This window comes from Rhinolophus hipposideros, assembly GCF_964194185.1.
Source record: "Rhinolophus hipposideros genome assembly, chromosome: 18".
In the NCBI taxonomy this organism is placed as follows: domain Eukaryota; kingdom Metazoa; phylum Chordata; class Mammalia; order Chiroptera; family Rhinolophidae; genus Rhinolophus; species Rhinolophus hipposideros.
Window position 1 is genome coordinate 47,719,904 of NC_138064.1, and position 18,834 is coordinate 47,738,737.

Genomic DNA, 18,834 nt, shown 5'->3' on the forward strand with positions numbered 1-18,834 from the left:
AGTACAGTATTATAATGGTACCACAGCAACATAAGTAGCTTCTTATATCCAAATGACTAATAAAAGCATGCATTGATCCACTTCCTACAGAATCCTAAATTCATGAGTTTTTCCCATTAGAGAAATTAAAATGTAAATACCTTTTCATGTTTCTTTAGAAAGTTGGTTTTCTTGATTTTCCCATGATGCTGCAATTAAGGAAAATAATTTTTAAGATGAAAATAAGACAGCATTCCACAAAAACAGAAAACATAATTTGTTTAAAACATGGCATACCTAATACTAATGTATCTTACGTCTTTTATTTTATTCTACTTATCATTTAAAATACCACCTTAAAATGTCAACACATTTTAGGCTGATTTGACTTAGATTTCAATTATATACAGATTACTTTTAAATGTAAAGAAAAAGTTTTTTTAAATAAAAGTGGTATTTCCTAAAAGAACTTATTATACTGATAAATTACAGCATATTTACTTCTATAAAAACAAAAGTTCTAAAGATAAATGGGTTTTTATTCATCCCTTAAGGCAGATTGTCAATTCACATGAAAACACTGATTGAGAGCATTTAATTAAGTACTTGGGATTCAATAAAAGAAAACAAAAATAGATATGGTTCTTGCCCTCATTAAACTAAAGATTAGTGGGAGAGATAGGCAAAAAATAAAAATTCATTATAAATACATTTCATGATAAATAAAATTGCATACTTTTTTAAAAAAAGAAAACAATTCTAAAATGAGATTTCTTCAGTTAATATATACGCAGAAGAGGCTCCTGAAGGTTCTAAATAATGTATGGAGTACATGACACTACAGCAGGAGCTTTAGAACAATAAAAGTTACCACACTTAAAATTATTCCCATCTCTCGTATTTCAAACAAAACCTTATTTATGTATTTTTCAAATCTAGAATTATTACCTAAGGTATACCTGAACTCTTCTATGAAACTATTTTTCCCATTCAGATTGTGATCTTAAAGTCTTTAGAGGATGAGTCCTAAATACATATTTAGCAATCTCTTATTCTAATCTCTGCCCCTTAGAAATTTAGTTATTGAAAAATTTCAAAATATTCCTGGGATCTTCAAAAATAAAGTGAAAAGAAGTAATTATCACCTTAAGGAAGAACCTCTTGTCAGTTCTTGCTGGATTATATGAAGCGAGGTACGCAGCAATTAGAATAAACTTAGAGTAATATGGAAGTTCCACATGAGTATACGCTGAGAGACCTATACAACAAAAAACTTTTATGAAGGTGTTTCCTAGGCAACCATTGGATTTCAAGCATCTCATCTTTTCTCATTTACCTTTTGACTTCCATACAGTATTCTCTAGTCAAAATGACCTACTCCTTGAGCTTCAAGTGCCATGATAACGACGGTGGTGGCAGTGAACATTATTACTGATATGCTTTGCTCATTCCACCACGTGTTTGGCTCCTATTCTTAAGTCTACACCCTATGGTTCCTGCTCTTCAAAGCCACACTCTCCATTAAACCTTCCACGACACTTCCCTACCACACCAAAACATAAAAACCTGTCCTCTACTATGAATTCCTACATTGTATATTTCACTTACGGCCCATGTAACTGTATACCTTGTATTAACAGTTAATTATACTGAAATTATATTTCTTTCCAAGCTACACTGTTCACTAAGGAGCCACACTTTTTTTTTTGTATCCAGTACCTTTCACAAAGAAACTAATTGAATGAATGGATAAATACAACAGTTGGGTCGATCAAGCAGCAGTGATCTTTACGAGGGAAAAAGGAATCTGATATTGACTGCAAACACAGTATATGTCAGTCTCTGTGCCAGGTACTTTATTTAAGCATCTCTGAATCTTTGCAGTAACTTAAAGCTAGATATTCTTCCCATTTTACATGAAGACACTGAGCTGTGCTCAAGGTCACATAGTTAGAGAGTAGTGCAGACCAGTCACTGCAGATTTCCTATCTCCAGACCTATTTCTTTCCATTAAAACACACTGAAAATCACTCGTGTAGCATCTCGAACACTGAGAAACCAAAAGAGACAAAACAGAATCTCAATACCACTTCATTTCATACCACTTCTCTCAACCACTAACCACTGAGCTATTTTTTAAATAAGAATATTTTAATCACTTATTTTTTTAAAAAAGTAAAAGTTGTTATATTGGTATAAATCCAAAGTAAGTTTCTTTAAAGAAAACAAAAGCACAACGTTTTTAAAACATAATCTACTGAAATGCATCCCCCAAACAAGATTAACATAAAATTGGGTTTATTTCATAAAACTCATGAAATACTTACTCGTACACGCTGAGGTAAAATTGCATCATATAATTGTTTTAACAAAAGCATTTAACAAAATACAAACTGCTTGATTTTCAGCTGATAATAATCTAACATTTAGAAAACAGAAAACTGGTATTCATACTTTACTTTCTTCCATTAAATTGAAGGTTCACTTAAAAGGAAATCATAAATTAAAAAATCATTATAGGTTATAAAGTAAATTTGCTTTTATAACACTACTGACTGTTACTGAAGTATTAACTTTAGTGTCTTGATTATTACTAATCAAATAAAGAAGTGTCTCTGGTAATTGTCTCAATACTTCCTTTGATACCTTTCAGTTGTCCTGGGTCTGTGTCATCTTTCTGTAGCTTTTCCCACTGTGAACTGAAATAAAATAGAAAAACAATAATGGGTTGAAAATATACTAAATCAATATACTGTACTTGAAACAGAGCCCTACAAAAAGTAAATTTTTAAATTTATTTACAAAGATTCCATTTCCCTATAAACAAGTAATGTACCAGGGGTGCCAAAAAAATGTATACACATGACTTGTATTCATTTTTTGTTATCGGTATAGACTGACTATTACAATTATAATAGTTTTTTCCTTTCTTAAAATGTGTGTACATTTTTTTGGCACCCTCTATACACACAAGGTCGGACAATTAAGTTTTCAAACTCATCCTAGGAAAAGTGCTACACACCTCATTATGATCACCTTCGAAATACTCTCATTGGGAAGCCATATAGGACCAGCACCTAGTCCACCCTTCAAAGAAATTTTGGAACTTTTTCTGGAATGGCTATCAGAGCTGTTGTCGTATTACCTTGATGTCCTGGATGTGATCAAAATGTCTTCCTTTCAATATTTCCTTTATCTTTGGGTAAAGAAAAGTCACTGGGAGCCAGATCAGGTGAGTAGGGAGCGTGTTCCAATACAGTTATTTGTTTACTGGCTAAAAACTCCCTCACAGACAGTGCCGTGTGAGCTGGTACACTGTTGTGATGCAAGAGCCATGAATTGTTGGTGAAAAGTTCAGGTCTTTTTCACGTAGCCTTTTCAGCACTTTCAAATAGTATACTTGGTTAACTTTTTGTGCAGTTAGTACAAATTCATAATGAATAATCCCTCTGATATCAAAAAAGGTAGCAACATCGTTGCAACAAGTTCGCAAACTTAATTGTCACACCTCGTATACGTTTGTACCTCTATAAAATCATTTCGTGTATATCAGAATAACATGAACTCATATACCAACAATCAGATATTAATTTTTTGAAATCTCTTTTCCTCTGATCATAATTGTAAAGCTATCAAAAAGTACCAACAAATAAATAGTATCACCTATCATTCAGTAAAACTCCCAATGTTCCAGTTACCATATTAGATACAATTGTTTTATGCTATTTCCAATCTCAGTAACAATCTCTTAGAATAAGTATCATTATATCAGAAAACTGAGGCCCACAGGTTAAGCTGCCCAGGACACCAGCCAGTCAATAGCTGAGCTAAGAACTAAATCCTTATAGAATGCCTGCAGACTGCATGCTATTTCCACTGTCCCACTCTCTTACTTGCAATTAAAACTGCTAAACAGCCCTAAATATTATTAAGACTATTAAGTGATTATAATATGTCAACTCAAAATCACAAGGAAACACACCATAGTGTAGTGAAAAGACTGCCCTGGGAGACAGAAGTTTTAGTTGTACGAGACCCAAAATAAATCACTAACCTCATCGAAAAGGCAGTTAGATGCAATGATCCGGAAGGACCCCCTCCAACTCGAAAACTCTCTTACATGGCTCTTAATATGCTAATTTAAAAGTAAATGCCATATCAAAACAATTAAATACCCTAAATCAAACTGTATATATTTTTTCAAGTCTGCAAGCACAGTTGTGGAAAGGAAACCTAGTATAACAAACTGAATTTCAAAGTAGATCATTTTCTCCACCTTATGGCTGAACAGTGCTTCAAAGATTAGAAAGTATTTTCACATTCATTACTTCTTATAAGTGCCAACAAAAATAAATTTTTATCCGTTACAATCTTATAACTCAAGACTTAGCAATTTTAAATTGGTTAAGATTTTCTTATAGAGCAATTACCCATTTAATGTTGTTATTTAAGCTCTCAAAGGACGACCAGGGAAAAACTGACCATGTTTAATCATAAGAGAGGAGACTAACATTTACTAAATGTCTATTATGAATCCAGCTCTTAACATATCCCACTTAACCCACATAAACTTTTGAAAGACTACCATTTTTCTTTTTTTACAAATGACAAAACTGAGAGTCAGAGAGGTTCACTAATTTGACTAAGGTTGACTAAAGAAGATGCCTTTGCATATATAAAGATACATATGTTTGCCTATTTTTGAAAAAAGATAGAGAATAGACCAGAAATGCTATATGTGGTTATAAAGAGTGAAAGGGATAGGATGGATGTGAAACTTTTTTGAGTACACTTCTCTTAAAATATAGTTTTAACTTCTGAATTGTTCTTTGATATTCATCTCTTCTTCAACAATGAGTTTGTTCTACTTTGTCCTATCTCTCCCTTCTCTTCATATTTTTTTAACTTTGTAACTGTATTATTTTTACCATAGAACACATAAAAATATATATACACACACACATACCGTGTACATATGTAATGTCATATATATGGTATATGTATTATATAACACCATATACACGCATATATATACACACACACACACATATATACATGGTATTCTTCTACCTTTGTTTCCACCTTGTAGTTTTGAGCTAAAATTAGCTTTAGTGCTCATCATAAGTCCTTTTGCCAGTTTCTGCAGTCATCTCTGTTGCACCAACACTGTCATGCGTAGACTATTCAGAAGGAGTTTACTGAGTATAGAGTTCCGAGTTCTTACATGTTTAAAACTGTTCTTCTATAGCCCTGATAGCTTAATGACAGATTGGCTGGATATAAAATTCCTTGCCTCACACTTCCTTTCTCCCTGAGTTTCTTGAAAATGTTGTTATACTTCTTGTCTTCACTAGATTTACTTGCCTTGGTAAGTGATCAATCTTTTTGCCTAGGTCAGAGATGCATTTTTCTTTAATGTTTACTTTTAAAGCTGGAAGTACAAGAAAGTCTCTGCCGTAGGCTGAATAACAGTCCCGGAAGATGTCCATGGGATATCCCTGGAACCTGTGAACATTACCTTACACGGTAAAAGGGACTTGACAGATGTGACCGAGTTAAGGATCTTGAGATGGGGATATTATTCTGGATTACCCAGGTAGGCCCAATGTAATCAGGATTCTTCTAAGAGAAAGATAGGAGGTCAGGGAGAAGATAAAAATGATACATTACTGGCTTTAAAAACAGAGGAAGGAACACAAGCCAAGGAATGCAGGGAGCCTCTAGGTGCTGGAAAAAGCAAAGAAACAGATTCTCCCCAAAAGCCTCCAGAAGGAATGCAGCCCTATGCACCCATTTTAGACTTCTGAATCCAGAAATGTAAGCAAATAAATGTGTCTTGTTTTAAGCTGCTGATTTGTGATCATTCGTTACAGAGTAATAGACTAGGGCAGTCTCTCCAAATTGACTATTCTAGGTCAAATGGAAAGATGAATCTTTTATTATTATGTAGAGCCAGGTCTTCTTTTACTTCTGGAAAGTTTTCTTAGATTCTAGTTTTAATTCATATCCATCGTTTTCTTTCTTCAAGAACTCCAATTATACATACATTGACTCTTTTTTGCCTAACACAATTATTACATTCTACTTTATTATTTGTCTCTATTTAGTTTTGTCCTCTTGGTTGTTTTCATCCCTCTCCTCATTATCCTTTGTTATATTCTCAATTGAATGCATTCTCCCTTGGAAATCTTAAAATTTCATTTTCATTTCTGAGACGATTACTTTTGCTTGGATTTCATTCCTGAGATTGGTTAATTTTTGTTTCCCATCCTCCTCTTCTTTGGCTATTTGTTCTGAGGTGTTGAATTTCTAATTTAAGGTATTTTTTCATATCTGAAAATGCTGTTTAAAAATTTTAAAGCAAGTTGGAATATTGTGTTACATGTAGCTCTGCTTTATTTAGGGTGGGAAGGGGCAATTTTCTCAGTTGAAATTAAAGCAGGGCCGGTTAGGACCCCCATAGTGGAGGCCTCCCTGTGACTCCGGCCTCACCTTTCCTTGCCCTATAGCTGAGTAATAGACTGTCCCCCTGCGGCTTGAGCGCTGAATGTCCCACCCAGCTCCCTGCTTTAGAAAATTACCCTGAAACTTGATTAATACCTTTATACTTATTGATCACCATCTCTGTGGTCTAGCACTGATTCCCGGCTACTCCCATCACAGCTCCTGGGTTGCTGATGCCACTGGAGAACCACATTACCAAAGGGCAGACCCCAGGAACCGGCACACAGCCTTGTCACATGGCCTCTGGAGGAATGCCCAGATTTTCCCTTAAACACCCGAAGCCCGTCTCAGAATGTTAAGGCAATTTTTGGAGGTCTTAACCCCCTGTCTTCTCAGACCACCAGTGCTCTGGTAACAAACTCTTATCCTATAGCCCAACTCCTGTGTTGGTGTATTGGCTGAGCAGCGCAGGCAGCATGAGCCCCGGACTTGCTGCCTCCGGTTTCAAAATGTTTTTCTTCACATATTCTGTTTCTCTTATAATACCTTTTCATGGCTTTTCCATTTTGTTTTCTGTTCATTTTGAAATGCCCAAGGTTTGCATAAATCAGCAAATAGATGATTCTATGAATGCAGCAGTGAGGGTTGTGAATGACTTAGATTTCTTAATTTTGAAGTACTGTTTTCTTTAAGAATAATGAAGTACAGTTTCTTTAATACATAGTGCCATTTGAATGGGGAAAGATTGGCTTATCTTCTGATTTTGTCATTATCTTTTTGTTTGACAGACAGAGGTGGGGGTAGGCGGGAAGGGTGTTATCCCTATTTCTATCCTTTGCTTCTGTCTTCACTACCACACCTCCAGGAGATGCCATGTCCTCCCAATTCACTTCCCTGTCTCCTGTCAGAAATAGTACTTTCCCAGGACTGCCACGCTAATTCTTGTCCTACATACTCTTAAAACACTTCATCTTTATTCTCCAGTAGCCAGTACTCTAATCCTTCAGGTCTCAGACCTGTTCTCAGTATTTTCTCATTCAGGTTAGACTTTCTTTCTGGAGATTTCCTCTGTATTTCACCACTACTAGGCAACCCCATCCCCTGCCCCCACTGTCCTCTCCTCTTTTCCTTGCAGTCTTTGCTTAATTGCACTTCAACAAGAGCTCCAGAGCTGGCTCTGCAGACTTGTTATTTCACCATTTACAAATAAACTGAATTTGTAGTCAACTCTATAGACTCCTAGTTGTGCTGTAGGAAGGGGTTATAAGTGGTTTTATTTGCTTTTGTTATTGATCTTATAAAGAGAACAGGTGTAGGTGGTCATCATTATCCTATGGAAAACTGTGTTTTCATTGTTATGGAAGAATTGTTTTAACAAACATCACATTTTTCTACCTTTAAAAGAGTAGATCACAAGCTTTTCTATTCTGTGACTTCCAAAACCTCTCATCAATGACTTTATTATTGAAAAGAAGAATACTAGTATCTTTGCAATGTTTCTACTGTTTCAGAAACTATTAAATTTTAACCTCAATTATAGTTTAATCACTGAATTAAATTGAAAGCAAAGTTAGTAAAGTAGCTTAGAGAATAAGGGATTTATGAGAGAAAAATTATAATAAAATTGACTAGAAAGTAAGAAAAGTAGATACTGTTGATGTTTTTAAATTTCTTATGTTGCTTTGTAACCTAGACTTAATCAAACTCCTATAAGGCACTTTATTATTCACAAATCACTTTCATATATATTATTTAAACCTTCTAAGGACTGTTAGAGGAAGAAGCTAAGGACTGGAGTTTCTAGGTGACTTGCTAAGACCACATAAGGCAGAAATGGCTGAGCTGGAAATTAAAACTATGTTCTTCCCACTACATTATGTGCCACCATGTCTCCTGAGCAGTTTCATTACTGGGAAATTCTAGTAAAAGACAAATGTAGATTTACGATTTGATTTATATATTTCTTCAATAATCAAATTTTCATACCATTCAAATATCTAACAAATACAAAAAACAAACCTAAAACTGATTTTCCTGTAGCTATCCAGATTTTTAAACTTTTCAATTGTTTCAAATTGTGTAACATACAGGTTAAAAATTCTCCTTCCCAAAACAATAAGAAATAATACAAACCTCCAGAGGTTTTTCCAAATGTGAAGAAGGTAAAGGAAAACATGTATATTTTAGTAAATATCCCAAATAAAGATACAGAATATTACCTTGATATTTCCCTGAGATAAACAGTCTGCATGGCTTTCTTCAAATGAGGTTCAATATTTCTCCAGAGTTTGCGAGTATCACGGTCATTTGCTATCCCAAAGGGGAGAAAATTTCAATAATTTAGAGCTTATAAAATTTTTTTAAAAGGAAATATTAATAAATAAAATTACATAGTTACCTTCTCCTTTAACTACAGGTTCACAATATTTCGGAAAATTAAGTACTGCCTGTAAACAAAGAAAAAAAGTAGTTATCTACCACAATTAGGAATTATTTTTCAAGTAAAATTTTTATTACAATTCAGGCAATTTTATTTCAATACAATTGCTCAAGTAAAATGTTGTTATAGCTTATTACTACAATAATAAAACAGCAAATATCAAAAATGGTTGCAAAACAATATGCAAAATATTCCTTAGTTGACTAAATCCTGCCGTAATGTATTAGCCCTGAGATATAAAGTAATATAACAAAGCATAATTTATAATTTTAGGTCATAATTATGTCACAAAGGACCATAAAACATACAACAAAATATACCTGTAGCCCAAAAAATTAACCCATTATTTTCAAGGTCTGATCATTCTCACAAATTAAACATCATCTAATTCAGTACAACTCAAATTATTTCAACTGGTAGCACTGCCAGAGACTGTTACAAATTCAAGTTCTTGGCACCATCCCAGCCAGGTATACTAGGTCAGGGTCTCTGAGGATGAGTTTCAGGAATCTATGTTCTAACAAGGAGTTCTATGTATTCTGAAGTCTGAAAAGCACTAACTAATCATATCACATAGTTTTTCATGAGTCAGCACTGCATTCTACTAAAAGGCTGTTTAAACAAGTTGAGAACAGATAATTGTCCAGTCTGCATATTTAAGTAAACCTATAAAACCTACCCTTTACCAACAAGTGGAAATTTACAAACAAAATATCTGTTCAAATACAAAATACTTTTCACAACTTTGGCTATTAACATTCAAAGATGCTCTCCAACATTATGCCCATTTCTCCTACATTAATCCTCAAATATAGGCAAATTCTCACTTCCCTGAATTAGGATTATTTACAACAAAATCTATATTCAAGCCCACTAGTATTTTAAACTGTCCTTCTAATTACCCAGAGAATGAAAATAAAAAGGCTATTAACAAAATCACAAAAATAATTCCAAAGTCCAAGCAGACGACTTTTTGATATTGATTTTTTTACTACCACTATAAATTTTTCCACATAACTCCTCGTTATTCCTTAACTTTTAAGTATATAGTTTACTCTTAACTAGTTGCATTAATGAAAAGGTGGCGGAGGAGAGGCGTAACTTTATTAAGAAATAACCAAGTGCTCAGGGAATACTAGTACTCATAAGAGTAACAGAAGCATAATTATCAAGAACTAATTATGGCCATCTGTTACCCCATTTATTACTGACAAGTACACTTTTATTATACCCATTTGTCAGCTGAGGGAACAGAGCAAAATATAATTTGCCTACAGACACACAGAGATTACAATGCCTGAATTTATGCTCGTGGATCTGTGTGATGTTCTGGGAATTTACTTCAAAACAAATTAAGGATGCCATGTTATCAAAGTCTCATTCAGGTGAAACAGAGAATACAGACATACTGTATTTTGCAATGTATAATGTGCACGCATGTTTTGGGCCCAAGCTTTCAGGGGGAAAAAATCCTACGTTTTAATTTTTTAATTCAAATTTCATTTGTTTACATTTAGGTACTTGTTTTTTCCTATTATGAAGGAATTTAAGCATTTATTTTTTAACATATTATGGTACAAGAAATTTTATGTAACAAATAATTACAAAACACGAGAACAGATACAAGGTACAAGAAATTTTTTGTACCGGTAACAAATTTACGATATTTACATTCATAAAAGGCCAAGAACTCTTCATCTTCAGAAGGCCAGGAACCAGTTCATCATAAATTCAAGAAAATCAATTATCGTATTCCAGGGTATTATTTTGCATACGAATATAATAGAATTAAAAACATTTATATAGATACAGAATTACTACTATCCATGTATAATGCTCATCCTTATTTTTCCCTCACAAATTTGGGCAATAAAGTGCACATTATACAAGGCAAAATATAGTATTTGTTTTATTGCACTTCACAGATATTGTGTTTTTCACAAACTGAAGGCAAGACCTTCTACCAGGAAAAATGCTACGACTCGCTTTATTGCGATACTCGCTTTACTGACTGTGGTCTGGAACCCAACCTGCAATATGCCTTACAATGCAAAGAAATATGCCTTAAGTACTCACCTTACAATGCAAAGAAAAATTTGCATTGCTTTAAGATGCAAAACAACATATGAAGAATACTGAGTAGGTTGCCACAAGATAGGACAGGCAATTTGGGAAGCTCTTCCAACTCTTCCTCAGTGAGATTTTCAAAGAACCTTCATCATTGTATTTGAAATTATTTATTAGAAAATAATCTGATACATATACACTGTAATAAGCAGAATTCTATGATAGACCCTAAGACTCCCGGCCCCTAGTATACACCCACTTTCTCTCAGTTATTCAATCAAACACTAATTATGCACTTCTGTGAAGGAATTTTGTAGATGCAAAGATTACACTATTAAAGGAGAGTTAAAATAAGGAGATGACCAGATAAGTCTGACCTAATTACATGAGCCCTATAAAAGCGAAGTTTCCCCCTGGATTGTCAGAGATGACTGGGTGTATAAGAAGGATTCAACATGCCCTTACTGGCTTGTAAATGAGGGCCATGTGGAAAAGAATGTGGGTGATCTAGGAGGCCAGAGAAAGACAGCCAGCAAGGGAACTTTGGACCTCATTCTTACAACCAAGAGGCACTGGATTCTGTCAGCAATCTGAATGAACTTGGAAACGGTTTCCCCCCAGAGTCTCAAGATGAGAATTCAGTTCAGCGAAAACTTTAACTTTAGCCGTGTGATATCCTGAGCAGAGAAGCCAACAGCACAGAGCCTGCATTTCTGACCTACAGAACTGTGACCTAATAAATGTGCATAGTTTTAAGCCACTAAATTTGTGGTAATTTGTTATGCAGCAATGACGCTATGACGTAGACATTATTATTATCCCCATTTTACAGAGAAGTTAAATTATGCTTCAAATCTCTGACTTCCACTTCTTTAATCAGCTAGAGAAAAACTCACCCCTTTTAAAAGACTCATGGGATTAGGTCAGAACCACCGATAATCACGCTGTCTTAAAATAGGATATGTGGAAGCCAGACTGATATGAAAAAATAAACAAGTTAAAATTCAGATGAGGAGCAAGATATTTACATGGTTTTCAAAGTACCTCCCCACAAAATACATATTAATTACAAAGGGAAAAAAACATCTTAATCAAATGATCAAAGTGAACATTACCAGTAATGAGATACAATCCAATCTTGTAACACCTGACAGGCAAGATGCAATGAGCACACAGCATCATTTCTGTGATATTCCTGTTAGATACATAATCTGATCTAACCATGAAGAAACATTAGACAAATCGAACTTGAGGGAGATTCTATAAAACAACTAGCCTATAACCTTCAAAAGTCTCAAGCTCATGAAAGTCAAAGACTAAGAATGTTCCAGATGAAAGTTCAAGAGACATAACAACTAATTTGTAATATGTGGTGATTCTGAACTGAATTGTTTTGCTGTTAAGCACATTATTGGAACAACTGGCAAATCTTGAATAGGGTCTGAGCATCAGATTGTAGGAATAAATCATTTTCTGATTTTTGATGACTGTGCTGTGGTTATGTAGGAGAATGTCTTTGTAGGAAATGCACAGTAAACATTCAGCGGTGACAGGAGGGACATCAAAACTTACTCTCAAATGTTCTGGGGTAAAAAGAGGAAAAGTTATTTTTACTGTATTTGCAATTTTTCTATAAATTAAAATTGCTTCCAAATTTTTTAAATAAAATTTAAAAACAGCCAATACTCTTATTATCTTGTAAAGACTATATCTAATAAAATAATTAGAGCAAACTAATAACATGTCAATATAACTGAATGTGGTCGTGATACAAAAAGGATTCTTAATTATCCAAAGCCATAAGTGAAGGCACCCTGTAAAGGCCTAACTAGGAAAGCTGACTTAAATACCACTTCCTGCTCACTCCAAGTCTAAAGAAGACTTGTCAGAATATGCCCTAGCTCCATTTAACATGGATGAATATCTCAAAATGTTGAGCAAAAGTAGATAGATTTTAAAAAGAACACATGCTTATGTTTCCATTTATAAAAAGTTCAAAAACAAGCAAAACTAATCTTTGATATTAGAAGTAAGGACAGTGATTTACCTTTGGGGAGGAAAGAAGAGGCAGAAATTGGGAAGAAACATGAAATGGGCTCCTGAGATGCTGGTAATTTTCTGTTTAACCTGGATTTATTTACACACGTGTTTTCGTTTTGTGATAAATCAATGAGATACATATTTATTATTTCTGTGCTTTTCTATATGTAATGGTATATTTTAATCAAAAAGGTAAAAAAATGAAAACAAACCTAACTAGATCATGTCTCCTAATTAAAGATTCTACCTCTCCCTTAAGTACCCTTAACCAAAGAATAGCTCTTCTCTATTAAAAAACCACCTCATCCATAAGGCAATCAGTACAGGGAAATAAAGTGGTAAAGGACACCCACTCACCAAGCCACCTCTCAAATCAACTTTGGCAATCAATGGGATGATAGCTGTTCTGCCAGATTACCCCTCAAACTTTAATATATGACTTTAATATACGATATAAACCTATAGCAGGTACTAGCAGTCTCCATACTTGGGCTCCGGTTCATGTTCTTGCAGATAGTAAGATCTCAATCTATTTTTAAGCCCATGAAATTTTGTTCAGCAGAAGAAGGAAGCAAACTAAAATTAACTGATCTCCAACAGGTTATCAGGCATTTTACATGCATTCCCTTCTTGTTATTTCACAAAATTCCTTTGAGGTAGGTATTATATCTACTTAACAGAAGAGACAACTCACGTTCAAAAAGGTTAAGTAATTTGGCCAAAATCACAGATGTGGTAAAGGAAGACAAAAAATGAGGATTCATGATAGTACCTTCCTTTGCAGGACTTGTAAGGATTAATTGAATTAATAATAGTATAATACTTATGAGCTTATGCTGTGGAGCCAGACACCATGATTCTTGATTCACAAAATTTTATAATCTTTTTCATTTTAGTTCACAGAGACCATTTTTTCCTATCATACAATCATATGGAAAATAAGCAAAAATCTAGTATGTACAAAAACACATTAGTATACACTGTCTTTAAGAATCCACTGATAGCTGGAGGAGAGGTTTGCAGCCATTTCAGAACAATTGCTTCCTCATCAAAAATATTGTTTAAAAAATATGTAAAAGGGTGGCAGTTAGCTCAGTTGGTTAGGACGCTGCTGATAACACCAAGGTTGCCGGTTCGAACCCTGCATGGGCCACTGTGACCTGTGCCCTCCTTAAAAAAAATAAATAAATAAAAAAATACGTAAAGGAATTTGAGATTACCATTTGAAGTAGTCAGAGATTAGCTTGGTCAGCTGCACGTGAGATGGCTAAGCTATGTGTGAGGCAGCAGCTTTCTATCTGAACTTTATGCAGCTTCTCTGTACCAGCTCCTTCACTATCCTGCTCCCAGTACCCACTCTCCTACTCTTCAAACATCCAGGGCGCCATCTACTCCACGCTCACGAGTGAAATCAAAACTCCTATTCCATAGGAATTGCTGGGTCCTGACTAAGAAAAGCAGCTATATTGATCAATTAATTCACAAAATATAAATGACCCTCTCAGAAATGATATTTTAGAAGGAAAATATCTATTCAAATGACTTAGTGGTATCAGTAATATCACCTAACATTTATACAGGGATTGTTTATAAGCACTTTAATACAGAGTATTTCATTTTATACCCATAAAAATCATCTGAGGTAGGTATTCTTAGTCGCACTTCAGAAATGAGGAAACTGAAGTACAGAAAATGAAGTATCATACCCAACATGACACAGCTGGTAAGCAGCTAAGGTATTTAATGTTAAAGCTAAGGTATTTTAACATTAAGTGCTCTGCTCATTCCACCACATATACTTCAATTATTTGGCAGCTTCTGCTTAGTCACTATGTCACCAGTCACCACCACTAGCCACAGGCCCACACAAAAACCACCACCACCAGGCAGCAGAAACTCGGAATTGCACTCTAAAGGACTGCTAAGCTCTGGCTAAGCAATCATTTTTCTGAGTAATTTCTGATACATGTTAACAAAAAAATCATGCAAAAGTAAAACTTATTTAGAAAATGAATTATTCTGTGCTTGGCATTTATATGAGTAAAAAATTAACTTCTTCAATTGACCTTTTTAAAAATTATAATTACTACTTTTTAGGACTATCGTACGGATTGTCAGAGAAGACAAACCTAAATGAATAATCAAAATAGTACTTTAATTTCTCCTATCTTGTGCTGGCCTCCAAAGTAATACTACTTAAAGAAACAACAACTCCTAAAGCAGATTGAATTGACTGAAAAGAATCTTTTGCATATAATTTATTAAACTTTGAAGAAATATGCCACTTACAAACTTTGAAACAACACTATCCATTTGATGGAAAAAAGGAAATTTTTTTCTCCTAAACATATGGAGAAAATAACAACACTGTTATTTTTTTCTCCAATGCTTAAAGATCATTTTTTGTAAGTATTACTAATAGTCCATTAAGTTTAGACCACACTTCAAGCATCAAGTTTATGAATACAAGTTGTGACAATTAAGTTCACGAACTTGTTGCAATGCCATTGCTAGCAGTTTTTGGTACCAGAGGGATTATTCATTATGAATTTGTACTAACTGCACAAACAGTTAACCAAGTGTACTATTTGAAAGTGCTGAAAAGGCTACGTGAAAAAGTTAGACAACCTGAACTTTTCGCCAACAATTCATGGCTCTTGCATCACGACAATGTCCCAGCTCACACAGCACTGTCCGTGAGTGAGTTTTTAGCCAGTAAACAAATAACTGTATTGGAACACTCTCCCTATTCATCTGATCTGGCCCCCAATGACTTCTTTCTTTACCTGAAGATAAAGGTAATATTGAAAGGAAGACATTTTGATGACATTCAGGACATCGAGTGTAATACGACGACAGCTCTGATGGCCATTCCAGAAAAAGAGTTCCAAAACTGCTTTGAAGGGTGGACTAGACACTGGCGTCAATGCATAGCTTCCCAGGGGGAGTCCTTTGAAGATGACCATAGTGATATTCAGCAATTAGGCATGTAGCACTTTTCCTAGGATGAGTTCGCGACCCTAACTGTGTGAGCTCGTATGATGTAACAGTAACAAAAAAAGCTATAACCTCATCCCTAAATAAAATCATTCCTCAGTGAAACCCAAAGGACTTAAATACCATATCTAAATATATATATTTTCTTCATTTACATTTTCTTTTTTTAGAAATGGTTTCCCTAAATAATTCTTCCTTCTTCTATAATCTATGTGAAATGGCTGCCAACACAAATTCCCACTGGATTCACGGACATCAGTGCTGAGGAGCAGGAACTGCAGGTTATTTCCCAGGAAAGACAGAGGAATATTTGCTCACATCTCAGTCTCACCCAGGAATCAGTCACTGATCCTCTCTCCTCTCTGAAAAAACCTCTGCTGTCATTTCCCCTGGGCACCAGCGATCCAAGATATTGAACTCCTGGAGAGATTTTAGTGATGAATTTAAATTAGAATAGCTTGTCTTTTGTTTTTTTCTTAATTCAGAAAATGATTCAATCTACAGCTAAATCAGAAGAGGCCTGGAATCTAAAACTTCTGAAAGGAACAACAGGTGAACAAAAGTTTAGATGGTCATCTCCTAATGACGTCTTAAACACACATTCAAACACACATAGGGACTCCCTCTGTGTAATACTTTTCAGAGGGGAAAAAAAAGCAAAGCAAAGAAAATGTGCTAAGAGATATAGAAAGTTACTTTGAAAGTCACTGTTTCCCAGCCTTAGGTATATTACTATTTTCTGTTACATAGGGAGAGCCTAAGTATTATTAATTGAAGGTTTCTAAAAGGGAAACCAGACATTCTTGCCTCCTTTCTTTCATTCACATTCCCACAATTAAAGTGGAAAGGTCAAAGAAAAGAATTACAGTAAACAATCATTTTCCCAACTGTCTGTGAAATATAAACAGTTATTCTAATGTTTAAAAAAAATTGAGGTAATTTTTTGTACAAATTATAAAAGTAATTTTTATATAAAGATTACTAACAAAAAGTCAATGGCTAATGAAAGACCTGTAATTAAAGCTTCTGATCATACTCATGTTCATCTAGATTCCAGACCACTTTCACTACATATATAAAAAATGAAAGATACTTCTCAGAAATATTAACAAAGAGATGTAAAATTGCTTATTAAGTTTTTACACCTTTCTTTATTCTTCATTTGATTTTAATGGAACTCTAGATTTTCTGCAATTAGAAAGGAAAGAAAGAAGAGGAAAACACTCCTAAGGAATTGTGAAAAGACATAACTAAAGATAAATGAAAATTTTCTAATCAGGTCAAAATTTGTACTAACCCACAGATTTCTACCTTCTTAGGGTGTATTAGTTTCAAAAACCCAACTCAAATTTTCCAGAATAAATTTTCACTTCCAATCTGTCACACACCATTTGTACATGGAAGAATATTAAGACATAAATTTTTTTTTAAAGCAAATTGCTCACTTACCAAATGTCTGAGCTCATTCAAATCCCGGCAGACGGTGTAGAAAACTCCAAGAAGAATATTAATGTAAGCAGCATAGAAATCAGCCGAATACTCTGGAGGATGATCGTGGGACAGGATCTTTTGAAGGTTCCCTATTCACAGGACACAAATGAACTCAGAATGATTAGTACAGCACCCTAGTTAAATCTTCTAGCATTTTATAACAAAGGTTTAAAACAATAAATACATATACCTAGCAATAATTAAGGGATAAAAATATTACAAGATTAGAAAAGTAATACAAATTTTGAACCCGAGGCAAATCAATTATAAATCTAATGTTCTAAAAAAAAAATAGTAAATGTTGCTTAAGACAAATATTAAACAAACAATGGCATCTGAAGATAATCTCAAGAACCTTATTACTAGTAAAATCAGTATCAAGAACAAAAAAAACAATCCATTCTATTTTTCTGCCTATTAAGTAAATCAACTTGTAAAAACAAGGAGTACTACATAAACTAGGGGTCCTGCCACCAAAGTGGAAAATGCTCTTCAGTTTTTGTAAAATGAATTCATAAATATTTTAATGAAATCATCATATTTTGTCATTCCCCTTTTTATAAAACATTTTCTCCCTACAATTTTGGTATCTTTATTTCTTTTCTGTCTTAAACTCTTTATACAATATCACATGTTCAGATTCTTAAACTTGTATTTAATTCTGTTGGAAATATCATATTGTAGAAGCACAGTTAAAATTAAAGAGAAACAAGCATCTATTATTCAAAATTTTCCAGTTACAGTACATGAATCAAATAGTCACTCACTCCTTACTGCAATTCCCTCTGACTTCTTGGTGCAGTGGTCTCTTTACACTTCTCAATTTAGAATTCTTTGAAAATGACTGGTACTGTAAACCTAGTTCCACAGGGTTCAAGACTTATGTAATACTTACAAGTAAAAACTCTTACAGAATGTTCTGATCATGTAATTTTCCTTTTGTTTAAGGGTTACGATTAAGAGCATTTTTAACATGGATACCACGCTATTTACCAACAGCTCTTGACTTGAACCATTCTCCTGTTCTCTTGTTCCTCACAGTATGTTAGATACAGGTACACGCTCAAACAATACATGTGGACTATCAATAAATATTCATCAACAGAAATTTAGAAACAGCTATATTATGGGGATCTTTTAAACAGGGCAGTTGACTCCCCCCCCAAAAAAAGTTTTCTTTCAAAGCTTAGTTTCATGCTTAAAATATTATCCTGAACAGATTCCAGATGGAAGACTGTTACTTGATCTGCATTTTTATATCACAGCTACTGAAAAAATACACAAAGGCTAAAACTTGACTTTAGAGTCTATGTATTTTTATATTCTAATAGCAAAACTTAAATCTAATGTCACTAAGCTTTTTAAAATTATGCATG

At 34.1% G+C, this 18,834-nt stretch overlaps 1 protein-coding gene across 1 annotated transcript in view; it reads right to left on the bottom strand.

Annotated features, from left to right (window-relative positions):
• ORC5 (origin recognition complex subunit 5) overlaps positions 1-18,834 on the bottom strand; it is an 82,177-nt gene that overhangs the window by 40,173 nt on the left and 23,170 nt on the right. Inside the window, exons 6-11 of the mRNA XM_081079346.1 lie at positions 17,417-17,547; positions 8,822-8,870; positions 8,643-8,733; positions 2,626-2,678; positions 1,125-1,237; positions 141-188 (exon numbers count right to left, since the gene is read on the bottom strand). Of these exons, the coding sequence (XP_080935472.1) occupies positions 141-188; positions 1,125-1,237; positions 2,626-2,678; positions 8,643-8,733; positions 8,822-8,870; positions 17,417-17,547 (485 nt within the window). The remainder of the gene's footprint in view (positions 1-140; positions 189-1,124; positions 1,238-2,625; positions 2,679-8,642; positions 8,734-8,821; positions 8,871-17,416; positions 17,548-18,834) is intronic.